This window comes from Jaculus jaculus, chromosome 1, assembly GCF_020740685.1.
Source record: "Jaculus jaculus isolate mJacJac1 chromosome 1, mJacJac1.mat.Y.cur, whole genome shotgun sequence".
Taxonomy (NCBI): Eukaryota; Metazoa; Chordata; class Mammalia; order Rodentia; family Dipodidae; genus Jaculus; species Jaculus jaculus.
This window is the reverse complement of record NC_059102.1, coordinates 116645120-116661172: the sequence shown is the minus strand read 5'-3', so window position 1 is coordinate 116661172 and position 16053 is coordinate 116645120. Positions and strand designations below refer to the sequence as shown.

At 42.0% G+C, this 16053-nt stretch overlaps 1 protein-coding gene and 1 pseudogene across 1 annotated transcript in view; both read right to left on the bottom strand.

Annotated features, from left to right (window-relative positions):
- Tmem38b (transmembrane protein 38B) overlaps window positions 1–5382 on the bottom strand; it is a 48182-nt gene extending 42800 nt beyond the window's left edge. The window contains exon 1 of the mRNA XM_004656982.2: window positions 5258–5382. Coding sequence (XP_004657039.1) covers window positions 5258–5369 — 112 coding nt within the window. The 5' untranslated portion in view covers window positions 5370–5382. The remainder of the gene's footprint in view (window positions 1–5257) is intronic.
- Window positions 5383–14833: 9451 nt separating this feature from the next.
- LOC101612951 lies at window positions 14834–15774 on the bottom strand (annotated as a pseudogene).
- Between the last annotated feature and the right edge of the window lie 279 nt (window positions 15775–16053).

The window sequence follows — 16053 nt, the reverse complement described above, 5'->3', positions numbered from 1 at the left end:
CTCATAAAGTGGATAAAAGTTAAGACTAAACTACTGAAGGATCCAGAGAATCTGTCTAGAATATGATGTATACATTTACTCCAAGACTTGAAAATCTAAAGGAAACAGATAATTCCTGGGATAAATGTAAATTACTGAAATGATGTACAATTAATGGGTTAAAAAGAAAGATATACCAGTTAAAATGTACCAAGAAACAGCTTCGTATTTGAAATCTACTGGATAGCTTAAAAAAAAAAGACAATGTCTATAAATAGACCTCTTAAACTGGGGGAGGGATGGGGAAGAGGAGGTAGAAAGTCTCCCAACCAATTCTACCAACAGAATAATAACCTTTGATACCAAAGCAGAAGTTGAAACACAACAGAGTAACCTGATAGACTACCCTCCATTATGAATAAAAGCAAAAATGTATATGAGCATTATCAAATCAATACCACTATAAAACTGAACTAATATAGCCAACAAGTAAGCAAATCTCTTCCACGAATGTCAAGATATTTCACCATGTTTAAACATAGTACTATAATCTACCTTTGTCAACAGAAAAAAATAACACATATGATAATCTCAAGAGATTATTTTCTGGAAGTGGTATTTTTTGTTTTGTTTGAGATAGGGTGTTACTATCAAACTTGTTCCCATCTTCCCACCTCTGCTCCCAAGTGCTAGAATTACAGGTGTGAGTCACCACACATGGCTCAACACATTTTTAATTTTAATAAAAATAGCACTGTCACCTTCTGTATTAAGATGTATTAAGGCAGCCTAGAAAGTTAAAAAGGCAACAAAACTTCCTTAAAGATACCTCCTCTAATAAACAACACGTGATAAAACTTTAGAAGCATTCTCATGAAAACCAAGCATAATACAAAAGTCTTTGCTATCACCACTATTATTAAGCACTTTATAGCACTACTCTTCCATATAAGGAGGCTAACAAAAGAAATGAGGATCCTTGGTTGCAAGCAACTAGGGCAAAGTTACACCCAACAGAATTCATTGGAGAGATTTTAGTAACATTTCAGAATAACTGAGAGTCTAGAAAACAAACAAATATGAGGGACCTCCGCAAGTCTATGTAGGAAAAATGACCTTAACAATGGTCTCAGTGCAAAGCCAGGTCAACTAGCCACTCTGCTGAGATCACCCACTCTCGCAAAGAAAGGTCCATATATCACCAAACTATTACAGATAAAATAGAAATTAATTTTTAATATAAACTTTAACAAAAGAACATAAATGAATAGTTGTATAATCTGAGGCATTAAATTATTAATACATAAGGAGTCACTTAGAATAAAATTAACAGATCTTCTATACAAAAAATAATCAGATTTAGCCGGGCATGGTGGCACATGCCTTTAATTTGGGAGGCAGAGGTACCAGGATTGCCATGAGTTCAAGGCCACCCTGAGACTACATAGTGAATTCCAGGTCAGCACGGACTAGAGTGAGACCCTACCTCAAAAAGAAAACAAAGTAAACAGATTTAACCATGAAGTTCTATAATAAAAGCCACGGTTACAAGACAGCCAAAGAGGATGAAAGGTTATGCTGCTCAAAAAGAAACAATAAAGCAAAATAACCTCCAGCCCACTAGAAGAACAGGCAAAAGATACTGAGCTCTAAGTACAAAATACAAATGACCAAAACCCAAAGAAGCACACACTCAGTAACCATGACAGACACAAATGAAACTGCTTTTATTATAAAAATAATCAGATATGGAGGACTGAAAATATTGTCAAAGTTAATAGATAATCTAACACATCTCCTGTAAAAGCTTAAGTAGGTATAGTCCTGTGAATTCTATCATCTCACACTTTGGGAAAAAACATTCCCCTCCAGGCGTAATGCTGTATTAACATTCAATTATCCAAATGACTCTCAGGATCGCAACAACCCCCTGAAAACTAGAGGACATGAATGGTTGCACAAAAGGAGAAAAGGGAATTTAGGGTGAAGAAAACACTATTTTTCTATTGCAACAGTAATTACAAGATGGCACTCATCCAAAACCATATAACTTTATACTAAAAACTGGAAATAATGTATGTAAGCTATACCTTTTAAAAAAATGCCTGAAGACCGGGTGTGGTGGTACATGCTTTTAATCCCAGCACTTGGGAGTCAGAGGTAGCAGGATAGCTGAGAGTTCGAGGCCACCCTGAGACTATATAGTGAATTCCAGGTCAGGCTGGGCTAGTGTGAGACCCTACCTCAGAAAACCCTCCAAAAAAATGCTTTGAAGGACTGGGATGACTGAGGCAATAGTGTTTGCAGCAAAAGCATGAGGATCAGAGTTTGGATACCCAACACATGCCTGTAATCTCAGCTAGACTAGCACAATCAGTGGGCTCTGGGTTCAGTAACAGACCCTGTCTCAATAAAAATAAAAAATAAAAAATAATTTTAAAAAAGGTGAAGAAGGAGAGGAAGAAACCTAACATTGACCTTTGGCCTCCATGCCCGACACTCCCTCCCCCAAACCCCTTGCTCCCACCACACACACACATGCAAAACAAGATTTTAAAAACTTTTTTTGGTGGGACCAGAAAGATGGTTCAGTGGTCAAAGGCACTTGCTCATAAAGGCTACCAACTGGGGTTCAATTCCCCAGCCATCCACATAAGGCTAGACTCAAAAATCTTGTTTGCAAGAGGCCCTGGCATGTCCATAAACAAACACACTCATACACACAAGTACAAATAAATAAATATCTTAAAAACTTCTTTAAGGGGAAGCTGGGGATGTAGATCAGTTGGCAGAATGCTTGCCCCAGCACTGCATAAACTCGGTGTGGAGACATAGGCCTGTAATTTCAGCACACAGGGTGGAGGCAAGCGGATCAGAAGTTCAAGATCATCCTTGTGTACATAGTAAGTCTGAGGCAAACTTGGACTACATGAGATCCTGTTTCAAAATAAACTTGGACTGGGGTTATAGCTCAGTGACAGAGCACTTCCCTAGCATATGTGAGGCCTCAGATTCACTTCCAATACAAAATATTAAAATAGAGGGGAAAAAAATGTCTTTTGAAGAGCCCAAAGAGCTTTTGTTTAAGCACATTAGACTTTGAGAAGTTATGCATTGATTTAAAAATAATAAATGAGGGCTGAAGAGATGGCTTAGCGGTTAAGCGCTTGCCTGTGAAGCCTAAGGACCCCGGTTCGAGGCTCGGTTCCCCAGGTCCCACGTTAGCCAGATGCACAAGGGGGCGCACGCATCTGGAGTTCGTTTGCAGTGGCTGGAAGCCCTGGCTCGCCCATTCTCTCTCTCTCCTTCTGTCTTTCTCACTTCTGTCTGTCACTCTCAAATAAATAAATAAATAAATGAACAAATAATAATAATAATAATAAATGAGGGCTGGAAAGATGGCTTAGAAGTTAAAACACTTGCCTGCAAAGTATAAGGACCCATGTTTTTTACTCTCCAGATCCCACTTAAGCTAGATGCAAGGTGACGCAAGTATGCACTATGTGGTGCACACATCTGGAGTTCAATTACAATGGCTGGAGGCCCTGGCATGCCAACTCTCTCTCCCACTCTCACTCTCTCACATAAAAAAAAAAAAAAAAAAAAGCCAGTCTGTTGGGCTTGCCTCAAAAATATGAGAATAAATGAACTAAATGTTAACAATAATACTTTATGAATAATCCTTTATGGAAAGTAACTATATTTTCCAAAGCAAAAAGACACATAATGAGAAAAGGCACATTGTTGTGCATTTAGGCCAATCGTCTTAACGTCTGCTTCCAAAAGAACAATTTGTTTCTGTTTCTCACAGCATCATGTCATGTAGCCTCTGGAAAGCTTACTGTACACCATGAGAAACAGAGTGAAAAAGATGAATAACATCTGAATAACATTACGAAAGTTTTATTTAACTGGATCTGACAGGGAACACATGGGTTATTGGTATATACTGATTTAGCCAATACAAGGAAATACCAAATTTCTAATGTAGAGTATGAACAAAACGCAGTTCTTTCCAAAACAAAGGAGCGGTATCTTATGCAGATTATCTGTCTTTAATACAATACTCCCTTTATCCAGGTAAAATCCTCATTATATAATGAAGTATGGGCTGGAGTGTTGGCTTGGAAGTTAAGGTGCTTGCCTTTGAAGCCTAAGGACCCAAGGTTCAATTCCCCAGTATCCATGTAAGACAGATGCAAAAGGTGGTGCATGTGTCTGGATTTCATTTGCAGTGGCTGGAGGCCCTGGCACACCCATTCTTTATCTGCTGCCCAACCCTTTCTCTCTCTACCTGCCTCTTTCTCAAATAAATAAATAAAATATATTCTAAAAAGTAAAAATATAATGTAGTAAACTAAGCTGCTGGTTTGGTTAAACTAATACTCCAAGTTTAAAAAAGAATGTTTAGAGCCGGGCGTGGTGATGCATGCCTTTAATCCCAGCACTCAGAAGGCAGAGGTAGGAGGATCGCGGTGAGTTCGAGGCCACCCTGACACTAAAGAGTGAGTTCTAGGTCAGCCTGGGTTAGAGTGAGACCCTACCTCGAAAAACAAAAAAATTAATTAATTAATTAATTAAAATAAAGAATGCTTATGGCAGGCAAGGATTTAAAAGCCAGCTCCATAGGAGAGATAGGCGATCACCCTCAAGTCTTTACTCATTCATCTTTTGGACAAGACAGACGAATGCCTGACCTCAAAGGAGATTCACAGAATGTGAGGGGAAGGTGAGACAGCTTAAAAAGTAAACCAATACAGGAGAAAACGTATGCTGAATGTGAGGCAAGAAAGCACCACAAGATTAAGGAACTCGGATGACTGTACACGATCACTCCTCACTCCACGGATGGGGGAACCACAACAAAGGACAGTTGCTTGTGCACCATCTCCGGGGACTGCGACCACGGAAACCCACGCCCTCCTCGAGCACTTTGCGAGACCCTCCGAGCAAGGCGCTGGCACCTGAGGCCTGAGGTTCTAGTGCACGACGTTACTGAGCCTTAGCGGGACCCGGGCGGGGCGGGGAGGGGAGGGGTCCCCGGGAAGGGGCGAGCCCGGGAGCCCGCGCGAGGCTCCGGGGGGCGGCAGCTGCTCCGGTCACCGCCCGGGAAGGCCGGGCCAGCCCCGCGCGGTACGCCCGACCCTCTCCTCCGGCCGGTGCCCCGGGCCTCGGCCGCCCGGCCTCCCTTTCCCCTCGCGTCCTGGAGCAGCCCGGAGCGCAGGATCCAGGCGGCCCCCGGCCCCGGGCTGCGGCCGTCCACGGCGCCCTCACTCACCTGGCTGCTGCTTCAGCGCCATCACCGACACGACGTAGTGGGCGATGTCAAAGAAGGGGAACATAGACGTGCGGGAGAAAGTCAGGGTCAGCTCATCCCACGGGGTGCCCATGACGACGACCGACCCCCGCCCGCCCGCCCCTCAAGCAGTCGCGGCCACCAGTTTCCGACACGATCCGTGGGGCTGGCTGGGGGAGGGGACGGAGGCGGCCGCGCCGCCGCAGCGGGCCCTGCGCGTGCGCCCTGGCACCCAGGAGCGCGCCGAGGGGCGGGGCCTGAGGAGGGGCGGGGCCTCGGGCGCCGGCGGTTGGCGGGTGGGCGGGGCGAGCGGCGTCCCCGCGGCTGGCCCTACCTGACACGGGTTCCGCTGGTACGGATCGCGCAGCTCCGCTCCTGGGTGCTGGACGCCGGCCAGGCCCGGGACAACCCGCAGATTGAGTCTTCAAGGGGTGACGCCCAGTCAGATTTCCCTTTTATAAACTGATTTCATTCACCTTTTATTAAAAAAAAAAAGAACAATCAAGTCACATTAAGGAAGATCTAAAACATAAGTAAATAAAACGGGCGTGGCGTCTTACCTGTAAGTCCAGCACGCGGAAGGCTAAGGTAGGAGAGTGTCATGAGTTCGAGGCCACCCTGCACGACAGAGTGGATTCTAGGTGAGCCTGGATTGGAGTGAGGAAACAGTACTATCTAACTTGCATTTTTAGTCTTAATTTTTACAAAATGTGTCTTTCCTTGGACTTAAAAACATGCTTTATCAATCCTGACAACATCTGTAACACATACGCCTATGCCAGTATCACTAGAAGGTATAATTAAGTTCATTAACACCAGTAGGGCAACAATGAAAAACACAGAGATGATTTTTCAGAAGGTAAATCAAGCAGAAAAGAATTAATCATCTGAAACTCTACAAGTGCCTTGGAATTTGTTGTATCACAAAACTGTAATGCAAGTTGATAGTACTGATGAGAGAGAGAACGCACAGTGAGAAGTGTAGGTAACACGTCGAGGAAATTCAGAAGGAAGGAAGCACGTTACAGGAATCCGGGTGAGGTGTTCTGAGATCTGGAGTGTAAATGCTAGGGCAGATCTGGAAGGTAGGTGAGGGATGGAGGGGGGTATTTTGAATGGACTACACACCCTGAGAAGTGAAGTGTAAAAGTTAAAGTCTTGATGACAAAGTTACAGCACGTGACAAAACCAGGCGGTTTAGCTCTAAAGTGGAAGCTCTTCACCCCTCTTGGCATGGTGCTCAATCCTGTTCATCAAAATTCACACTGACCATAGTGCAAAGCTGGCTTGTTTGGGAAGAGGATGGAGGTGCAATCAAAGTTAGATAGAGACTGGTGAGAAGAGACCAGGGAAATCAGAGTATAGTCACTCCTCCAAGAAAATGGTAGTGCAGGCTGAGTGAAAATTGGAGGAATTGAGACCCAGACAAACAACAAAGTTGCACACGCACAAGATGGAAGTGAGCTTCTCCTATAAAGGCAGCAAAGATTGTGAAAGAAGGAAAGATCAGCAGGAAAGGTTTACTGTTACAAAAAGAAGAGAAGTAAGTTTAGATAAGAAATAAAAACAAGGTTGGTACTTTTTTATTTGGTGAATCAACAGATCATGCTGATACCAGGAAAGTGTAAATCCATCAGCTACAGAACTGCCAGGCAGATAGCAGCTGTGGCTGTACCTGGGAATGCATGCAAAGGGCAACTTACCTACCCCCTGCTTTTCTGAATACTTAACCACTAATATTAACCTATGCATCACGCGGTTTTGCATGCCTGCTTTGTATGGAGCATTTCACTGGATGTCACAAGATACCAGCCTAAACACTAAGTACTTAAAAGGTAGGAGACATGTAGTAAATGTCTACATTTCATTACTTATCAAAAAAACGCTGGTCTTGGGCTGGAGAGATGGCTTAGCGGTTAAGCGCTTGCCTGTGAAGCCTAAGGACCCTGGTTCGAGGCTCGGTTCCCCAGGTCCCACGTTAGCCAGATGCACAAGGGGGCGCATGCATCTGGAGTTCGTTTGCAGAGGCTGGAAGCCCTGGCGCGCCCATTCTCTCTCTCCCTCTATCTGTCTTTCTCTCTGTGTCTGTCGCTCTCAAATAAATAAATTAATTAAAAAAAAAAAACCAAAAAAAAAAAAAAAAAACGCTGGTCTTGCCAGGCGTGGTGGCGTACACCTTTAATCTCAGCACTTGGGAGGCAGAGGTAGGAGGATTGCTGTGAGTTCAAGGCCACCCTGAGATTACATAGTGAATTCCAGGTCAGCCTGGGCTAGAGTGAGACCCTCCCTCAAAAAAAGGGGGGATGGTCTTGTTAAAATACTTTTCATATGTGCTATTCTAAGCAAGCTTCTCCTATAAAGAAACATGTTTAGACCTCTGGCACATTTTCTTGTAGGAATAAAGAAATAAACATTTTTACACAGTTCTTTCCATGTTTTGGAGAATCCTTTATCTTTGGAATAACAATGTCATAAATTTAGCTGGGATGTTATTTCCTAAAAGAGCTTATATTTTAAACAGTTTTAATTTTTACAAAATGTGTCTTTCCTTGGACTTAAAGACATGCTTTATCAATCCTGACAACATCTGTAACACAAACGCCTATGCCAGTATCACTAGAAGGTATAATTAAGTTCATTAACACCAGTAGAGCAACAATGAAAAACACAGAGATTGTTTTTCAGAAGGTAAATCAAGCAGAAAAGAATTAATCATCAGAAACTCTACAAGTGCCTTGGAATTTGTTGTATCACATAACTGTAAAAATAAGCCTGGTCACATATGCTTAAAGTGTAAAAACTTTTTTTTCTTTAAAAAGGCTAAGGGAAGCCAGGCATGGTGGCATACTCCTTTAATCCCAGCACTTGGGAGGCAGAGGTAGGAGGGTTGCTGTGAGTTCAAGGCCACCCTGAGACTACATAGTGAGTTCCAGGTCAGCCTAAGCTAAAGTGAAACCATACCTCGAAAAAAACAAACAAACAAAAAAAAAAACTAAGGGAAACCAAAAAGGAACATCACAAGAAGATATGCTCAGTAATCCACATACTATGTGTCCCCAAACAGAGGTTTTAGACTCATGACATGCTACATAGTGGAAGAAAATGGAGAATGAGAGAAGGAAGACTTTGACCTGGTGACAAAGAATGGCAGGATTTGGGAAAGTTATGTGTAGATATCCAATCTTTTCCTGACTTCTGAAACTGACTTGCAAAATTACATACTATCACTGATAAAATGAATCTGAATGACAAAGGAAAAATTGGCCTATTATACTAACATCTGAGGAATTTTGACTAGATTTAAAGCATTTTTATTAGAACAGTTCAAAAGATTTTTTGAATTCAAAAACATGAAAAAGTAATATTCATACACCAAGTTTCTCTGCAACAGCACTGTTGACATTTCTGGACAATTCATTGTTGTGTGGGGGTCGTCCTAGGCCTTGTAGGACATTTTGTAGCATCCTGGCACTGAATGCCAGTAATGCACCTGTGCACACCACACACACATGCACACACACACACCAACTGTGGCAACCAAAATATTGCCAAATGTTGCAGGGTAAGGGAGGGTCACAAAGTCACCTCTAGTACAGAACTATGGTGATAAATGACTTAAGTGCTTCCTTTGGCAGTATGTGCCTCTAGTAATACAAGCATGATGGTCATGCCACTAAAATTAATCATCAGATTAATTCTAGAACTATTCATAACCCTCCTATACTCTGCTTGCTTATCCGTCTTCCTTGCTCAAGGGGAAATATCTTGATATCCAGTATCCAAAATGTCATCCTAGCCCTTTCTGTATTGCAATACTGCTTTTTATCCACCAAGTGGCATGCCTTTCACTTTAGGAAATCCATAACAATAGCTTTTTTAAAGGATCATGAAGAGTGCTTAAGAAGGAAATTTCCTATTCAAGGGACAAATTGCACTTACAAACTTTGGTAATCAGATTAGGCATTTTCATTCTAAAATTATTTGGATAACTATTTCATAATTATACTGTAATAATGTGTGATGTGTAAAACATATGTACTTTGAATTCCACCTTTTTTGTTTGTTTTCAAGGTAGGGTCTCACTTCAGCCCAGGTAACCTGGAACTCACTCCCAAGCTGTCCTGAAACTCGCAGTGATCCTCCTACCTCTGCAGCCTGAGTACTGGGATTAAAGGCATGTGCCCCCACACCTGGCTATGCATTCCACCTTTTTTATGTTCAAGATTATTTTTTAAAATAACTAGAGAGTGCAAATTGCATTCAGGATATCCATTGAGTCAGTACAGTAATATCATGGCTCATGAGGTTTAAGTGACTGAGCCCATTCAAATATGCACTCAACTCTTTACTCAGCATGGATTTAATCATAGTACCTTTGACATCGGTTTTTGGAAAATATGACCTCATCTCCTTATTTCTGGCACTGAAAACTAAAATCTTTTTCTATAAACATTATTCATATTTTTAATAAATATAAACTATTAGACTGAATATATTCTCCATGAGCCACAGTGCAAGTTTACCTAAGTAAAAACCTTCTTGTCAATGGAATATCTTGCACTCAGGAGGCAGAGGTAGGAGGATCACAAAGAGTTCGAGGCCACCCTGAGACCACATAGTGAATTCCAGGTCAGCCTGAGCTAGAGTGAGACCCTACTTTGAAAAACAAAAAAAAAAAAGGAATATCTCTAATTTTCATCAAAGCTAAAACTGTGTCAGTTGTCATAGCCATCACTATCAGTTGTCTGTGGTTATCAGCACTTGTCATAACAATCTATCTTGGTTCAAGAGTGACAGGTACCACTAAATCACAGGTTGTTTGAATTTTGGAAATTGACTGGATACTTTTTTTTAAAAAAATTCTTTTTTGCGCATAAGCAATAGGAATTAATTCTGAGGTGCTGAAGCAAAAGTGAAAACTACATTGAATCTCATGTAAGTGAAGAAGAGTAAAGCAGTCAGACCCAAGGAGGGAAAGCAGCAGGGCATTTCTGGGCCCAGCAGCAGAAGGTGGATGTAGCTTCTCTCCATCACTGATGATGCCGCCAACATCCCTCAGCCTGGGCCCCCCTATTCAACATTGCCCTGGTCAGGGTAAGATGCCCTCTCCTGGTTAAGGAGCTCTCAGGGGAGGCTGAATGGTACAGTTCAGATGAGAGGCATTTCTTGTATCAGAGGTAATTTCCTGAGGAAGGAGGAAGTTAGGCAGCCATCCCAAGAGGTATCTAAAATCATTTCCTTTAATCCACTTATTTTTAAGTAGGAAGCTAGTGGCTAGAGAGGGCACAAAGGCAGTCAGTAACAGACTAGAATACTGTTGCTATTTTGTTTCAATCTGATCCTGTTGGGCACACTTTAAATACTAGCTTTTCTCCTGTTCAACAAAACTCAGATACTTTGGAAGTCTCCCTTTACTGACAGATCCTATAGCAATGAAAAGGCCTCTCATCAAATGATCACCAGAAAACCTATCAGTAATAATTAGTAATGCCATCCTATATTATCTCAGCAGATCTCATTGCTTTCTGGTCACAAAAAAAGCAAAAAAGCAAGCCCAGAGCAGTTCAAATGTCCACATTTCATCCAATTCAGAACCTTTTCCCTCCCTTGAGCTCAGGTGTACATGCTCCAAAACTTTCAAAGACAGAAGAGCATATGGTGGAGTCTTTCAGCCTCTTATCATCTGCCCCTTCCAACTTCTTTATCCTTTATGGTCAGGGTCCTAGGTGAGCAGAGAGAGGACAAAGTTAGTAAACGAATAGAAGACTTTCTAATTGGCAAAGTGTTAGTGATAGGTTTAGTATGGGTTGTTTTTGTTTTGTTTGGGGCTATTGATAGCCTTCTTTATGGCCTCATTGCTGACTCACTTGTGTAGTATATCTGTGGGTTCACTAATGATGCCACGAATCTCCTCAGACAAGGCTCTTAACATCTACAGTTATAGCACACACCTTCACACAACTAACCCAAAATGTGTAGCCTATACATGTTAGATTAAACATTAAATATAGTTTACCCAGCTTCTCACTAAGGGGTATATTTGTTAAATATTGGCAAATAAAACAAAAGAAGTGTGTTGTCATGCTTTTGAAAATGAAGTGAAAAGCAAGTGGGAAGACCAACACTACTCAACCTTGAGATTAACCACAGAGGTGCAGTCATCAAGATCAAGACTAAGTAGTAACAAAAGAATGGAAAATTAGGACTGGAGAGATGGCTTAGGGGTTAAGTTCTTGCCTGTGAAGGCTAAGGACACCAGTTCAAGGCTCAATTCCTCAGGACCCACATTAGCCAGATGCACAAGGGGGCGCACATGTCTGGAGTTCATTTACAGTGGCGCACCCATTCTCTCTCTCTCTGCCTCTTTCTCTGTCTGTCGCTCTCAAATAAATAAAAATAAGTATTTTTTTTAAAAGGATGGAAAATTAGGTCAATGAGGAAAAAATGTAGTTTCCCTGATAAGAGACCTATACCCTATAGCCCAGCCTGTTTTTAGCCTTGTGCAGTCATCTTCTGGACCATGAGGGGAAACAAACAACTAAATATATTAGTTATTACTCTCAAAACTTCATTTGTATGAGACAAAATAAGCCTTTATCTGTTTAAAGAGAGCCTGAAATGGCTTGGGAGAGGGAAGCACATCTTTACTCATGAAGGAATTGAAAAGCAAAGTACCCTACCCTCTTAATTTCCTTCCGTGAATTTCCTTTGAAGTTTTTCACTGCCTGGGTTGTTAGATGTGAAGATCTCAGGACTATCTGTTATCCTTTGTTAAACTCCACATACGCAATCTAGCTTCTCCTTTTAGAATGTAACATCCTTTGTCTCAGGAGTTCTAACTGTAATTCTGATGAAATGAGTCATAATTAACATCCTGCTATTTCAGAAGACAGGTAAATGATAGAGATTAGAAAATGAGGTGGAATGTCAGGCGTGGTGGCGCACACCTTTAATCCCAGCAGTTGGGAAGCAGAGGTAGGAGGATCACCATGAATTCAAGGTCACCCTGAGACTCCATAGTGAATTCCCAGGTCAGCCTAGACTAGAGTGAGTGAAATCCTACCTCGAAAAAAAAAAAGAAAAGAAAAGAAAATGAGGTGGAGGGTTGAGAGAAGGGAGACATAGCCCAGTGGTTCAAGGTGCTTGCTTGCAAAGCCAAGATGCACTAAGTGGCTCTGCCCCCCCATGCTGTAAATAAATAAAATATTTTAAAAAATTATGTGGGGGTCTGGAGAGATGGCTTAGCAGTTAAGGCATTTACCTGAGAAGCCAAAGGACCCAGGTTCGATTCCCAAAGACCCACATAAGCCAAATGCACAAGGTGGTGCTTGTGTCTGGAGTTAGTTTACAGTGGTGAATGCCCTGGCATGTCCATTCTCTCTCTCTCTCTCTCTCTCTCTCTTTCTCTCCCTCTCTCTCTCTCTCTCTCTCTCTCTCAAAGAAATATATAAATAAAATTTTAAAATGCAGTGCATAGAAAAGCTTGATATATTCATGAAATGTCAGTGATTTGTGTAGATGGGTTGACTAAGCCCACATGCCAGCTATGCAAATACAAAGTGTACCTGATGCTTGGACAAACAAAAGGAATCTTGCCTAAGGGTCCTTGAATGTGACCAAGTACCTGGATATGAATGGCCAAGAGGGCACATGCACAGAGATCAAAGCAATTGCAGGTGGGGGATCTGACTTGAAACAATTACAGAGGAAATCCTTCCAATTAAGTTTGTGAGAAAATTGACAGCAAGCACATATTCCATGGCCTGAGTCTAAATTTGTGTAGCTTTCGTGTAGAATGTGTCTACAGTACACATATCAGGTCTACTGTTAAAGTTCATGTTCAGTTAGTGGAATTGTATGTGTATGTATAGATAGAATGTATATTCTAAGGACTTCTTTACTCATAATGGGTACATTGCAAAATGTAAAATCTGTAAAATTTGAAACTTTATTAGTATTATATTTATTATGCATGAAAGTAGATATATCCTTAAGGATTTGCTTGCAAAAATTGGTAATAAGTTTCTTTAGCAGAAAGAAAGAAAAAAAAACCAAGGAACTAAAATGGTGGTATATGCCTACAAACCTAGCTCTCAGGAACTTGAACATGAGGCCAGTCATGGCTGCAGTGAGACCTTGTAGATAGACAGGTAGGTAGGTAGGTAGGTACTTTACTTGGTACAGTGTCTGTCACATGGTAAATGCTCGATGAATCTTAGCTATTACTTTCCCGTGATAGCCAGATCTCACAGAGGAACTCACAGGTTCCTTTCCTTCTGCTTTCTCACCCCTGTTACATGAAGTGGACATTTTTCTTTTAGGTACAACAGTTAAGAATGCAGCTGCTGGGATGGCTGAGCAGTTAAAGGCACTTGCTTACCAAGCCTGAAGGCCACGGTTCAGTTCCCTAGAACCCACGTAAAGCCAGATGCACAAAGTAGAGTATGTGTTTAGTGTTCGTTTGCAGCAGCAAGAGGCCATGGCGTGCTTATGCCCACTCTCTCTCTCTCTCTCTTCTTACAAATAAATAAAAATTTTCATTAATAAAAGAAAATGCTAAAGCCAGACATCGTGACTTTTCCACTTGCTAGCTGAATCACCTTAGACAAGTCTCTGTGTGCTTGTTTTTGCATTTTTAAAACAGCCAAAGTAAGATTCTGAATCTCACAGATATTTGTGAAGGTTCAGTACACTAACATCTAAAGAACAGGGCCTAGTACACAAAGGCCTTCAATAACAGCCAGTTACAATTAACCAAATTTAGTTAGCCAGCATCATAAAGTCTTTCTGAATCATTTTCTCTGATCATTTCTCTGATCTCTGAGTATAATTCAACTTGAACATAGTTTCATGCAAAATACAACATAAGAGAATTCAAATTTATATCCTACTGTGTTGACCTACTTAGCCTCATTGAAATGATGAGTGGAAGGAACCTTGTGTTCAGGTGCCCACAGGTAGGAAGTTCAGGAAAATTGTTTAGGGCATTCCAAGAAAAGACGGATTTATTTATTCATTTCCCCCTTTTTGGTTTGTGTTTTATTTTTTTTTTAACAGAAATCTTAGTTTATTTGAGATACCATGCGGATCCAAAGAATTTAAACACTTAAATTAATCAAAAGGCACTATGACACCACCTAAAACCTGCTGCTGCAGTGGCAGTAGGCTAACGATGACACTACAGCAGGTATCTAATATGATTGCTAGCAGTGACGCAGCAAGAAGCCGTCGGCCTCATAGAAAACTACAGGAGGGACACTTGGCCAGGGAAATGTGTAGACCACTGAAGATGAAGCCAAACATACAAGGCCCATTAAATAACCAAGGAAACCAGAAAACACAGGACGTCCCAGAAGTAAACCTCAATCTCTCCCCAATACAGGGTCAATTCTAATATACCTAATATGGGCATGGGATATATTACAAAAAAAAAAAAAAAAAAAAAAAAAAAACACTGCCCTGGAACAAGCTGGGCTTCTGATGAATTTGTCATCAAATACCAAGAAAAAACAAGGGGTGAGGTTGACTTATTTTTTTAAAGCTTAGTAAGTTACTCTATTATAAAGGAACATGGCTAAACAAGTAGGAAACAGATTCCCCGTTGTGAGTTCTCCCGATGGCTTCCGCAAGGATCATGGAGATGTCGATCACCTGTATCTTGGAGCAGTGCTTCATCTGGTCCTCCTGAGGTATGGTATTGGTGACCAGGACGGCTTCAAAGCATGCACTGTTGGTGCGAGAAATGGCCGGGCCAGAAAAGATGCCATGAGTCAAGATGGCATAAACTCTGCTAGCTGCAGCTGAGAGCAGTTTGTCAGCAGCATGGCAGACTGTGCCACAAGCTGCGGCCATGTCATCCACAAGGATAGCCACCCGGTCCTTCACGTCTCCCACAGGCACCATACGGCCCACTTCATTGGCCTTCTTCCGTTCCTTGTGAATCAAGGCAAAGTCCACCTTCAACTGGTCTGCGACGGAGGTCACCCTCTTGGCTCCACCAGCATCAGGAGAGACAATAGTGCAATTCCTCCACTTGGAGATATTCTCCTGAATCCACTCTGCATATAAATTGTCCACGGGGATATCAAAAAAGCCCTGAATTTGAGAAGCATGTAGATCCATGGTGATAATATGATCTGCACCCACTACAGACAGCATATTTGCAACAAGCTTGGCTGAGATTGGAGCTCGGCTCTTACCCTTCTTATCCTGTCTGGCGTCCGGGAAGCATGGGATGACGGCAGTGACCGGCTGGCTGAAGCAATCTTGCAGGTGTTAATCATGATCAGGAGCTCCATTAGATTGTCATTTATTTCACCGCAGCCTCTCTGAGCAATGTAGACATCTTCTCCGCGTACACTTTCACCAATTTCCACACACGTCTCCTGGTGGCTGAATTTCTTGGTCACCACCTTGCCCAGCTCCAGGCCCACTCGGTCAGCAATCTTCTGCGACAAGTCTGGGTGGCAGCTACCGCTGAAGATTTTGATGTTCGGCATCTCGGGCGGCTCTCCTCCGCGTTGGCCGCTCAGCACTCGCTGCGGCGGAGCCTGGAAGCAAAGCCTTCCCGCGCCCCAGGGCCAACAGCCACAGCGCCAGGTTTGTGTTTTATTTTTCTTTTACTGCTTTACAGAGTATAATCATATATGCCCAAATAGAAATGGCAATACTACTTCCCATAATGCTTGAAGATGACATCGTTGATTTGAATAAAGTCATGTTCTCTTTTATTTGTGGCAGAATCTAACTCTATTCTAGACTGACCTAGAACTCACAGA